The 14,417-nt window shown below is 27.1% G+C and overlaps 1 protein-coding gene across 1 annotated transcript; it reads right to left on the minus strand.

The window, feature by feature from the left end:
* Positions 1-3,648: 3,648 nt before the first annotated feature.
* Positions 3,649-5,268, minus strand: LOC130951177 (extensin-3-like). The gene is made up of 2 exons (XM_057879810.1): positions 4,512-5,268; positions 3,649-3,946 (listed from the first exon to the last, which is right to left on the minus strand). Exon 1 carries the CDS (start codon positions 5,236-5,238, stop codon positions 4,558-4,560), a length of 681 nt encoding a protein of 226 aa, XP_057735793.1. The 5' UTR covers positions 5,239-5,268; the 3' UTR covers positions 3,649-3,946; positions 4,512-4,557.
* Positions 5,269-14,417: the final 9,149 nt, after the last annotated feature.

Raw genomic sequence — 14,417 nt, forward strand, 5'->3', positions numbered from 1 at the left:
ATGGTGTCACTGCTTTTCAGATATGTTTAGTGTCCTTGTTTTGTTTGTTTGTTTGTTATGTATGCGTTTCATGGGTTGTTATAATAACAAGAGAGAAGCTCTCAGGAGAGTAATTTTTAGTCATTTTGGTTATTATTTGATCAATAATATTAAATCATTTTTAATAAATAAATTTTATTAATTTATATATATTTAAAAAATATAATTATAAATTATATTAATTTGTATGTATAAATTTTAATAAATATAAATTATTATTAATTAAATATTAATTTAGAAAAATAATATTTACTGATAACATTGTTCACAGACAAAATTAACCTTTAAATTTAAACAATAGAAGCTGATAACTTGATGAGTATAGCAAAGGGGGTTGGGTGAGGTGGCTGAGTACAAGCAAAGGTGGCAACATAACAGGATAAAAGCTACATGCAATGCAACACGTGGTTCTAATATTGATAAAAAATTGCATGCCATTGTTGGTGACTTTGTTATTCAAATGGTTCTTTCTTCCTGTTTCACAATGAGACTAGCTAAATAATGCAGTGTTGAGTTGAGTTGGGTGTGTCTTACAATAATAATGATGATCCAAGCCCACTAGAGCAACTACAAATCATGTGATATGGGCAACTTCAAGATATGGAAAAAGATGCTAGGAGGAATATTGGTTACTGGCAATTGGATTTATAAAAATTAGGTTTAATGGAAACATCAATTTAGCATGCATCGACTATATTATCAAATAAATTTTATATTTAACTAACTTGGGGTGATCGAGTAGTCAGTTCACTCATTTACTTAAGTAAATGTTAAGGGTTCGAATTTTGTCTTGTGCATACAGCAAATCATTGGTTGGCTAGTGGCAAACCTTTAAATCCCTTAAATGAAGTTCAGATCCGCAAATTAGTTCTTAACTTGTCAGATTGAAAAATATCGTAGACAAAAAAAATAAATTTTATCTTTGACATATCATCCAATCAATTTTTTATTTGCATTAAGTAATGAGAATATTTGTTATTTTGTTGTTTATTAAATTAATTAATTATTTATTTTTAGGTGTTAAACAGCATATGTTTGAACTTTCTTTTCATTGAGGTCAAGAATTATATTAACCATAGAAAAAAATTCTGTTGTCACACTACTAGCTAGCGATCCATTATATTATCATATTAAAAAGTAATATAACAAGAAATATATGCGTTTGCTTCGGTACATTGAAAAAAAAAAATCAGTATAATAAACATATATTTTATTACAAAATTGACACGTGAATTTATGTTAACAAATATTTTTATTTTTATTTTCTAAAAATAGATTATATGTTTTCTAATATTAATATATTCTATAAATTAATTATAAAGACTATAATCTTTTTATAATTAATTTTCAAAAGGATCAAAGACTTTTTTAATAATCTAAAGAAAACAGTATTTATTAGGATGAATATTAAAAAAAAAAAAGCTAAAATGCCCGTTTATGTTTAAAGTTATTAATCAAATTATAATAAAATTTTGAATTTGATTTTAAAAGGGAAAAAATATCCACAGTGTTCATTTAAAAAAATTAAAATATTTTTAATATTAATTTTAAAAAGACTAAAATATCCTTCAAATAATAATTTTAAAAGTAAAACATTCTTATAGGATTAGTTGAGATTGTTTGATGGTATTAGTAATTTGCAATTTAACTTAATATCAAAAAGACCAAAATATTCTATAGCTAATTTTTAAAACATCAAAATAACTTTTTAAGATTAATCTCAAAAGACTAAAATAACCTTTTAGAATAAATGCTGATTAATTGTATTAAAAATGGCAAATTTAAACTTTTAAAACAACTAAAATTAAAATATTCTTATAATCAATTTTCAAAAGAACATAATAACATTTTAAGATTAATTTTAAAAAATCCTATTATAGAATTAATTCATATTGTTGTTTGATTGTATAAGAAATTAAAAATGTAAATTTGATTAAAAAAGGATAAAATACATTTTAGTTCGTTTTGAATGATTAAAATGCTCTTTTTATAGCTAATTTTTTTTCTAGAATTAATTTAAAAAAAAACTAAAATATTTAAGTTTAAAATTTGATCATAAAACGAATAAAATTTTTGTAGAGTTCATTTTAAGAGACTAAATCACCTTTTAATATTAATTTTATAAGGATAAAAATATTCTTGTAGTTCATATTTTAAAGTATTAAAATACTCTTTAAGTATTAATTTTAAAAAGACTGACGATTTACCCTTATAAGATTAATTAAGTATTTGATTGTATTATAAATTTAAAGTTCTATTATTTAATATTAATAAAATAAAATAATCTGATTTCTAATTTTTAAAAGACTAAAATAACTTTTTAAGATTGATCTAAAAATTAAAATATTTTTTTGAGTAAAATTATTTTATTATGACTAAAATACTCTTGTAATTAATTTTTGTAAGAACAAAACTACTTTTAAAAATTTATTTAAAAAAACTAAAATATCATTATAAGACTAATTCATATAAAACTAAAATTAAAAATCTCACCATATATATTAAAAAAATATTTAAAAATCAGTCAAATTTATTATTTTTTATTAATATTTTTAATTATTAATTTAATTTTTTAATATAATAATTTAATAATATATTTTTAACTCATATTTTTAAATATTAATAACTAACTATTAACGAAAAGTAATAAATTCTACCACCTTTTTATATCGACATCCTTCTATATTATTATCTCTTAACGGCAAAGGCGGAGGAAAGGGGGAACTTGTCGAAAACGTCAAAACTTCAATATATCTTAAAATAATATGTAAATAGTGTTGTATAAACAAATTAGTATAGTGGATTAGTGGTTTAGCAAATAGCTTTCAAAAACATTTAACAGGTAGCAATTGCATACCACAAACCTAGATTCAAATCCCACTATTGAGTTTGGAGTGATTATATGTGGGCCCAGAGTTCAGTATTATTTTAAAATTTATTTATTTTCGCAGGATATTAAAATTATTAAGTAAATTTATTAATATAAATATAGGTTACATATCTTAATCACTAATATATTTTAAATACATAAAAAATTACTAATTATATATATATATATATATATATATGTGTATTATTTTGTGTGTATTTTTTATAATAATAAAAGATAAAAAAACAGTTTTATGCAAAAAAAAACTCTAATATAAAATTACTTTTAATTAGCAATGCTATTAAAATATAAAATTAATATTTTCTACTGGAAATTTTTATTTTTGATAAGATGATTGTTAATATTTTTTTGAAAAAAAAAACACTGATCATAATTACATAAATTATCAATAATCTATGATATAATATTTAATTATATAACTTTTTAGAAATTTAACTTAATAGTCTTTAAAACTAATTCTCCCCAAAAGTTAATTAATTATAAAAAAATATTTAAAAAAATCAAAATTTATTATTTGTTATCAATACAATTTTAGTCATCAATTTAATTTTTTTATTTTAATAATCTAATAATATATTTTCAACTTTCACTTTAAATATTAACAGTTAACTATTGATAGTGTATATAAACTACGCTAGGGTCATCATAATTAGTAAGAGACTAAGAGATTAGACAGAGTTTTAGATTTAATTATACTACCACAAGGGAGGAAATAATAATTATCTTTTTAATATACTGCTTATTATTCTGCATCCGCAAACAGACACATTAAAAATTACATCAATACATGCAAAGCAACTGCCAATACGTAGAGGGGGCAGTGCCTAAGTACAGCTCAGATGTATGTCTAATACAACATTATTATACTAATTAATAACACATGAGAATAACTAAGAAATGCAATAAACAATAATCAAGCACTTATGACGAGATCTACGTCGACAGAAGATTCTTGTATTCTCGGTCCCCTTCATATGACCTTATTCTTTGTTTTTCCACACTTTGCGCGTATAGATCCTACAAACATTCGCATTACATTAATTGATTTGTAGTAGTCCCATATTTTATCTCTAATGAAAGTAAATCTAAAAAGATTAAATAAAAACTTGATTTTACATTGATTACTTACACAACAAAGTATTAATACAAAAAAAAAACATGTTTCATAATATATAACATCACATGAATTTTGGTTTTTACTTTCTAATTAGGAATACGAAAATATTTGAATTAATCAAAAATAACTAAAAACTTATCTTATTTAACAACAATAATTAATAATTAATAATGAAGACTAAATAAAATAAATTTTAATTATTTTTTTTGTTTTCCTAATATTACTGTATAATATAGATTTATGATTTGGTGGTTAAGATGGACTATGAAAATTTAACCATATTTAAAAAATATAATTAAAATTAAGTTTATATTTTTATTATTTAAAAATATTTTTATTTTATATTTTTAAAATTAAAAAATATTACCAAATAATAAAAAAATATGATAATAATTTTAACTTCAATTTTAAGTATAACTAAAATTTTATAGGCACTATATATATGAATTAAGATTGATTAGTTACCATGTGCAGGGTTGATGGATGCATGCAAAGTAGTAGTATATATTATCTAGTAATGATAAGGTGGAGGAGGTGATTTATAGTAGTAGTGTGGTGGAGGTGGAGAATGAACTGGAGGAGGAGGAGACGGGTACTTATAAGGCTTCTTGTGTGGTGGCGGAGGAACGTAGTGGTGGACTGGTGGTGGTGGAGAGTGGTACACCGGGTGATGAGGGTGGTGGTGTGGGTACTTGTGTACCGGTGGTGGCGGAGACGGGTACTTGTAGTGCTTCTTGTGTGGTGGTGGAGAGTGGTGGACTGGGTGGGGGTAAGGGTGGGGCTTGTGAACTGGTGGTGGAGGAGAGTGGTAGATTGGGTGAGGGTGAGGGTGTGGGTGTGGATGAGGATATTTGTGAACCGGTGGTGGTGGAGATGGGTACTTATATGGCTTTTTTGGCGGTGGAGGTGGAGAAGGATAGTGGTATGGTGCCTTTGGAGGAGGTGGTGAGTGGACTGGTGGCGGTGGAGATGGATACTTGTAGGGCTTCTTTGGTGGTGGTGGTGGAGATGGATAGTGATAAGGTGGTGGCGGCGGCGAGTGAACTGGTGGTGGTGGAGAAGGGTAGTGGTATGGCTTCTTGGGTGGTGGAGGGGAGGAGTATGAGTATTTGTTGGCTGAGATTTCAGTTGGCAAACTCAAAAGGATTATTGCCAATGAAATAGTGAGACAGGAGGCTCCTAGGGACCCCATTTTTCCTCCCTATGCTCTCTTCAAAATGGATCTTGGGTATGCTCATATACAGCTAATTCACCCTCTTTTTATAGCTTCTTTCCACCACCAACAACCAACTTTGTTTATTACTTTTTTTCATAACACATCTAGCTAGCTAGCTAGCAAGCTTGTCATCACTTTCTTAGAACGTAACCATGTTATATATTCCATCTCATAATTAATATTCTTATTTTGTAAAGAGAAAGTATGGGAAGTTAATGGAATATCTGTACAATGCACACAATGGAAGTTTAGAGAGTATTAAAGATAGAAAAAGTATGAGGAGCCAATGAAATATTTGTACAATGTGAACAATGGAAGTTTATGGAGTATTAGAGATATAATCATTGGTATTACCTTTTCCTATTAGCTGAAGTTTTTGGGATGAGTTGGTATCATGACATGGTATTAAAACGCTAGATTCGAAAGGTCAAGAGTTCGATCCTTACTGAACCCCAAAGATGGTTATTCTAGATAGTATGAAGAGGGATGTTCATTTTGTAACTCAATAGCCTTACATATTGTACAAATAATTCATTGTCTCCCTAGCGAGACTCTTAGAGATATAACCATTAGTGTTATCTTTTTTCATTAGTGTAAGTCTCTAAATGAATGATATCATGATATGATATTAAAATTTTAGATCTAAAAGGTCAAGAGTTCAATCCTTTAATTTTATGACATAAAATATAAGTGATATTCATTCTATAACTCATATAGTCCGTAGCGAACTCTTTTATAAATGACAATCAACATGTTACTATATGATTATATGATTTTAGTATTCTAGTATTTTACTCGTTGTTAATGTATAAAAATTATCTAATAAACCATATGGTTAATCATGTACTATATGTGTAATAAAGGCCCAGGATTTATTCATAAAGTACCATAATAATACATTTTTAATTTTGTCACTCTAACACATTATATTCTAACTATTTTTAATTCAAGTGAAAGTTTTAAAAGTGAAGACTTATTTAAAAATAAATTAGTATTTATGTTAATATATTACAAACAGGACAATAATTATAAGATAGGAATGTTAATTTGGCAGATTATTTTTGTACAAGTATCTTATTTATAGAAGTACATACTCTTATCGACATAAAAAAATTTATTATTAAATCAGTTTCTATAAATTTGTTATATAAATATATATTATTTTATATATTCTCATACATGTATATTTTATACGAATAGTAAATTAATAATTAATTTTGGTATACATATAAAATAATTAATTTTTAATATATATTTATTATTTTGTATATTATATTATATATAATCATTTAATTATATATTTATATCTAATTTAAATTAGGTATTTACTTTGGTACAATAATAAATTCATACGTACCGGTACGATAAAAATATAGACAAATAATAAAATGACACATAGATTATATTATTCACATTAGTATTTAATTTTTTAAAAAAATTATTATATCAATATCTTTAATAAAATATTCTTATAATTTAATAAAAAATATATTTTTATTTAATTTTATAAAAAAAATTCAAAAATCATTTTTTTTAAATAACAGATAAAATTCATCCATTAAAATTAATCAAATTTTAAAATTTAACTAACTTTAATTTTATAATTTTAAATAATATAAAGAATAAAACAAAAATACATTTAGTTATTCATTTATCACATTTATATTGGATATTGGATTACATTATTGGTCATTGTTAATTTGTCATTAACCTTTTTGGACCACGCTGGACGCAAAGCTTTTTATGGAAGAAAAATGATGTTGATATATTTTTCATATAACTCTTTTTATATTTTTTTTAACATATAAAAATCAAGAGGTGGTAAGAACTGGTCAATGAAATGGTAGAGTGACTAGTTCAATAATTTAGAAATTCAATTGGAATTTAATTAAATATATGATAAAATTATAAAAAAATTTAATATACCATTTTAGATATTTAAATTTAATAATTTTTAATAATTTATGATTAAAAATTCACAAATAATCAATAAAATATAAAAAAAATAACATAAACATATAATACGTTAGAATCAAATCATAAATATCTCAAAATAAAAAAAATTTCAATAATCCAGCACAATTTAATGAAGCCACTAATGAATTTCACAGCGAACAAGAAGGAATTGAAGAGTAACAACAACAACACTAGCTCTCTGATACTATGTGAAGATGGTTCAGGCTAAAAAAAATTAATAGAAGCGGTGACAGAATATACTACAGAAGAGAAGAAAAATTGCAGCCTTATAAACAAAAAAGAAAAAAAAAAACTAAAACTCTTTGATTTTAGAATCCTTTATTGCAAAGTATTGTACAATGTATATATTGTGATATCTCTTTTCATATATGACTAATGACTCTTATTTATGGACCTAAGAGATGATACTTATTTATAGGTCTAAAATATTTCACTTGTATCACTATTTTTTACAGATGTTAAATTAAATGACAAAAAAGTCATACTTTACAAAATAATTAAAGAAAATAAGAAGATCTATCCCGAAAAAAATTAATCTAAAAATGTCACTACAACATTTTTATGTTGAGGCAACATTTAAAAAGTGTTGCCTAAAGGCTGACAAAAGGTTGCTTTTAATTTATGGCAACATTTTTTGACTTAAGACAACATTTTTGAGCGGCGTTGCATATGCAGCCGTTGCCTTAGATCAAGGCAACACTTTTTTGTTTCAAAAGCAACGCTTTTGAGAGTAACACTTACCAAGTATTGCCTTTGGTTAAAAAACAACAACACTTCAAAAGTGTGTTTGAGACAACACTTTTGCAGTGTTGTCTTTTCTCTTGTATTTTGGTCACTACTAAAAAGTGTTGCCTATTTGCAATAAAATGCAACTCTTTTACGTGTTGCTTATAAGTTGGAATTTGCAATCTTTTAAAGTGTTACCTATTAGTTTTGAATATGCAATCCTTTAAAGTGTTGTCTTTTCTTTTGGATATGCAACCTATACAAGTGTTGCCTTTTCTTTTGGATATGCAACCATACAAGTGTTGTCTAATATTCAAATATGCAACTAATAGAAGGGTTGCCTTTTTGGCAAAAATAAAAGTTACTTTTGTAATAAAAATACAAAAAATAATAAAATTTACAATAAATTTTTTTGTTCATACATGTGTAATTATTTTAATTAATAAATTAAATTTGTGCACAATAGAAAAAAATTATAAAAGAGACAAAATAACTAATAATAAAGTTCTAATTAAAATATATATTAAAAGGTTAGATTAGTATTTTAAATATATATTTATCAATAATTCTCAACAAAATAATACACAACAAAAAATAAGCAGCATTTTTCTTAATACACAACAAAATAATTCAAAAGCTTTCTTAATCTCCTACTTTTTCTACTGGGTCAAATGATGGTGTCCTTTCGATTTGCTGTGCTTCCTAAATTTTCTTCTATATGATTCTCTTCTATATATAGATGACTGGAAAAACAAAAGAAGAGTTATTGTTTAGGAAGCAGCATGCTATTCCTTTACCAATAAACAATGATCAATGATCGAAAGCATAGGTAAATTTTGTGTTGAACAATCTATGTTGTACTCGCTGTGTCTCTCGCTCAAAGAATTAAGCCAATAGCTACACTAATAAAAAAATTGTAGCAATTGTTGTGCAACTTATTTTAAATTCAGCTACAATAATCAACCATAAGCTTCATGTATTCTTATCATTCAAAACTACAAATAAGTAGAGTTATTTTTTTAAATAAAAAATTAAGGCAATAGATTAAGTAAGAGAACCTGCAAGGTCAGGATGTGTCCGAGTAAGCTTAAGCCAATTCATTTGACTATATCCTTTTTCAAAAGGAAGTTTGGTCCGAACTGCCGACTTTGCAATAGGACTCTTCAGTTCTGGAGACCTCTGAATCAAATTCATCCCATCACTCATAATTGATTTCTTATTCAATTCATTCGGCTGACATGAAGTCGCACTGATTACGGTGAAAGACAAAGAACCAACCTTATCCTCCTTTATAGAGTCCAAATTATTTGCAAAACCATCCTTCCACAAGAAACCACCATCTTGATTACAAGTAGTAGTGGGAGAACTTGAAGATTTTTCTTTTATGGAAATATCAGTAATATCCAAAGCAAGGTTATTTGTTTCAATAGCCTCCTACGAACTAACCTATAAATCCAAGGCATCAAATTAAAAGAATAACACTAGATATACAAATTCTTATCAAATTCTCATCAAATTTTCAAGTAACTCAAATTCTTATCTTATGGAAAGTACTTGGATTGTGTAAAGAGAGATCATAAAGATGGAGACAAAGAGATATAGCAATTGAGATAATGACACACAAAAATAGTTTCTACAAGAATCTAGTGAAGGCCATCATGATTTGTTTTTAAACAAAATTTTCAAAAGTAGAAATTAGCATGCCACCCTTATAGTGATAACACTTTTTACTTTTTTTTCCCAAATTCCTAATCTTCTAATAAGAACCCTACCTTAGTCAATTCTCATCAACTCATCATGGATTTCAACAAGGCTAAAGATGGGATTGGCGTTGTTTGTGTGCTGCTGCTGGAAGTTTTGAAGACACAAGCAAGAGAAAGGAAGCAGCTAAGACTAGGGATAGATTTGATAATATAATAGTAATGCTAATACTTTTATTATTTATTGTGTGTACTTTGTTTGAAACAGAAAATTTTAAGTAGACAAAAATCTTCTTGTAGCTCACTTTTTTTCTTTGGAAATTGTTAATAGGACAATGCTTACAGGAACAAAATGGATGAAAGAAATAATGGAGTATATATCACCTCATCTAGCTTAGAAATTAAAATTTTTGCACACATAGGCTTTGCAGATACTATATGCTATAAAAATGTCCATGTGGAATCGCATAATATAATTCCCTAATTAAATTTTAATAAAAGGCTCACTTGCAAGCCATGACAAGAATGGACATGAATGGAAATGCTTATAATTCCGAAAACAATGAAACCAATGGTGGTGCAAATTAGGTACCCTTGAGCTCTGAAATGCTTATAATTCCGAAAACAATAAAACAAATGGCAAAAATACTTATAACTAATTTTAATTAAAAAATAATATTTTACCTAGTATCAACTAAATAAAACATAATAAACAAACAACCATATACCTTGTCCTTTTGGTACTTGTAGAAGATATCCCAATACCTCTTGCTTTTTTGTCATACTTCTCTGCCATGTGTATCAGCAATTCAACTAGTTAGTGCTTTAATTTCCTTGAATTTGCAGCCAATACTACTTGATTAACTAACTTTCATATATAAATTAAACTTCTAATAAATTTCTTTGAATCACTGCATGCACAAAATAACACAAATAAAGCAAGATTAATTACATATTAAAAATAATTACAAGGATGCTATTTATTATTATTAGTTACCTTGAGCTCTTGTAAGGATGAGTGACAAAACCCTTTTTAGGTGGCAGTGGCACTACATTTTTGTTAAATATATTTATGAAAAGAGTTCTTATATAAACTGAGACATGTTTTTCAACCCACTAATTAACTCTAATAATTTAGACCACTTCTAAATATGCATAGAAAAATAAGTGAAAAAATTAGATGAACAAAAAGCATAAAAGTAAAACCTGTTTTTCATAAAACCCCTAAAAGAAATACTGATCTAAACCCTTGTATAGGAAGGAGAAGAACTAGTAGATATAACCACCATGTAAGAATAATTCTCCTGACTCTTCAGCTATTCAACAAAGCAATAATTTGAAATGTCAAAACAAATAATTATATAAATAAGCAAGATTTCAGCTATATACTTATTCATATTTTAAAAGTGGCACAATTGCATTCACAACTGCACTTTCTTAATCATTACCAAGTTCAAGCTAACTTAAATATCAAACAGCATCTTTAATGGTTACAAGCAAATAATTTTTTATACCAATATATTGAATAATGAAAGCAAATTTGTTAACAATTAAACGAGGAGGCAAGCTTCCAAATGCAAGCCATGGTGAGAACTTAGTGGAGTAATCAAGTCCTAACATTCCATTTCTGGTCTCTTTATATACCTTTAGCAGATCCTACAAATGTGAAATCTCATAATTGAGTTAGATAACCCAATGTAACAAGACACAGATTTTTCAAATCGACTATAGTCTTCATGAGGCTTATGGCATTGTTTGGATTCCAATCTCCTTTACAGTTTAATTGGTCTTCCTTGGAATTTTTCTTGCCAATAAGTACGTTTAAGCCAAATATAAATTTGACACTGCATAAGTGCTTACAGGTGTTTTCATGGATGGGAAGATATTCCAGAAGCACAATGTCTCATCATCCCCTGCACCAGTGACTATTGTTTGACCATCAGGAGATATTGCAAGGTAAAGCACTCTCATGTTGTGACCAGTTAGAGTTGCAACCTAATAATCAAATTCAATATTTTTATTACTTGAAATTCTCCATTGCCATCATAAATCGAGTAAAATATTACCCTTGCTAGTGATGGATATTTTCACACCATGATCTAATTCCATGAGTGCTTACTATCTCATTCACATTTTTACTCCAAGCAAGGTTGCAAACCTAATCAAACATTGTTATTGTTATTATTATAGAACCATTGTACATTATTCATTCATGTCTCAATAGACAGCTTAGGAAAGAAACCTGGCTTCCAGTGTCAACAAAGTTCAACTGATGGCCATTTGTAGTGTTCCAGAAATGGATACACATATCGGCGGTGGAACCGTCAGACGCAAGGAGACCGCTCTGATGAGGCAACCATGCTATAGCCTTCACGGCAGTTGTGTGCTCCATGAATCTCAATGTCGGTTGCTGAGAGTGCTGATTCCATACTAATAGCTGCTCATATAATAATAAATCATTACATTCAATCATGTTTTGTTTTTTAATCTACACTAGTGTTAATAGAAGCATACCTGATTATCATTACCTCCAGAAGCAAGTTTCCTGTCATTACAGGACCATTTCAAGCCACATAATTGGAAATTGGTGACATGCATAAGTCTCGAACCAATTATGAGGTATTATTGCTTTTTTCAAGGCTTCAAATTAAGAAGTGGAGAAAATGGCTTGATTCCGCGGGATTGAAGTATGGACCATGGAGCACTGAAGAAGTCAAATAAGAAAAAGAAGTAGAAAACAAGTCTCTGAATAGTTTTGTTATTTCAACAATTCAACCAAATTAATTATGTAAAATCTGGAAGAAATTTTTGTCATGCTTGAGAAATTTATGCAAGCCTTCAAGGAAGAGATGCCTGAGGACCGAGGCGAGAGGCGAGAGGCTTGAGAGGAAGAGGTGAACGACAGAGAGTTGTCGACTCGCCTGAGATGGACAGAGCACGGCACCACGGCGGAGCAAAGCATAGGTTTCAGAACGGTGGATTGGAGAAGAGATTTCAAAATGGCGGAGAAGAGCAGAAATCTCAGAACGGCGAGGGTAGAAGAACACATCAGATCAGACTATAGCAGAACGCAATGCGAGCAGAGTAGAACACGGCGCGAGCTTAAGTAGTGATGAACACGACGACGACGAGCAGAGAGGAATGCAGAACGCGTGTCAATTTCGTTAAAGGGGAAAATTGAGTTAGGGTTAGGATTTTGATTTTGAAATGGTATGGTTCGAGACTTGAGTTTTGTTTCTAAGTAATGGTAGCCAGGAATGTGATGAATCAATTATTGCTTGATGTGTTTTGTGCTTCTTTTCTTAATTTTGGTTGAGTTTAGGAGGAGAAGAGTAATTTTAAAAAATAAATAAAATAAAAATTTAATGAAATAACTTTAGACAACACTTACAATGGGAAGTTCATTAAACATTTAAAGGCAACTCTTAGAAAGTATAATAGGTAAATACTATAAGTGTTGCCTATTTAATTTATAAAGCAACGCTTTTTCACATGTATCTTAAATTGATCAAAGAGAATGTTTGTAGTATGTTGTTTAATAAAGAATTGCAATAATTTTATTTCTTTGCAACAAATCTTAAATGTTACTTTTTACTATTTTAGACAACACTTTTTAAAGGTTATTTATATTATATGTTGCAATAACTCAAAAATGTTGTTGTGTGTTGATTTTCGAAAAAAAAAAAAAAACAACCATGGTATTATAAAAGTAAATATAACGAATATGGATAGGAATATTATTATATATGTAGTTCAATAAAAATTCTGCTATATATATATTGGCATATCTTTTAAATAATATCAAATTTCTGAATCCTATGTTGTTTAGACAAGTGATGATTTATCATACCGTGAGTTTGTTAAATAGTTTTATATGATAATAGTTAACACTTGTTTGAATTAATACCTTCACTAGCTCAATTGATTTAAAGCCTTAGGAAAATAACATAAAATAATATCATAGAAATAATGCAGAAGTATTATTACCCCAGGATATCTCAAAGTCGCTTAGATTTAGGCTTAATTTAGATAATTAACTTAATTAAATTTTTTTTGATAAAATAATTTAAATAATAAATGACTCTATTAAAAATAATTTATAAATAAATTATTTTGTATTTAAATTTTTAAATTTAAAAATACTTATTTTATAGAAATGTGATGAAAAATAGAAGTATTATGAAAAAAATTATTTTTTATTTTTTTTATATACTTTTAAATAATTTCTTAAAAAATTGTAATTTAACTTTAAAAATTATACCAAATATTAATACTATTACTTTTTATAAATCAAAAATTAAAAAAAAAATTAATTCTAAAGTTTTCAAACCGACCTTAGACGCTGCCAATAATAACATCTCAACTTTCTATATCTTTCTCTTACAATTAAATATATTTGATACTTCTGAGAAACTATCTTGTCACATGCATGTCTAAGTTGTTAAATCAAGAAATTGTTTATAAATTAAGGAAGCAATAATGCAGAAAAAAGAACTCTCAAATTGTAACATTCACATGTGGTTGACGTGATTATTTTGTAATTAAGAATAATATAACTTGAAAATGTTACAATAATTAAACATTTTTAATTTCTGTTAAAATGTTAATAAAATTGAATATTTAATTTATGTATTTGACAAAAAATATTATATAAAATATTATTTATTTTCCAAATAAAACGAAAGAGTTGAAATAATAATATATATTTATAATTTTATATTATAGATAAGTAAAATAAATTCTAAAACATGT

The sequence above is a fragment of the Arachis stenosperma genome, chromosome 9, assembly GCF_014773155.1.
Source record: "Arachis stenosperma cultivar V10309 chromosome 9, arast.V10309.gnm1.PFL2, whole genome shotgun sequence".
In the NCBI taxonomy this organism is placed as follows: Eukaryota; Viridiplantae; Streptophyta; class Magnoliopsida; order Fabales; family Fabaceae; genus Arachis; species Arachis stenosperma.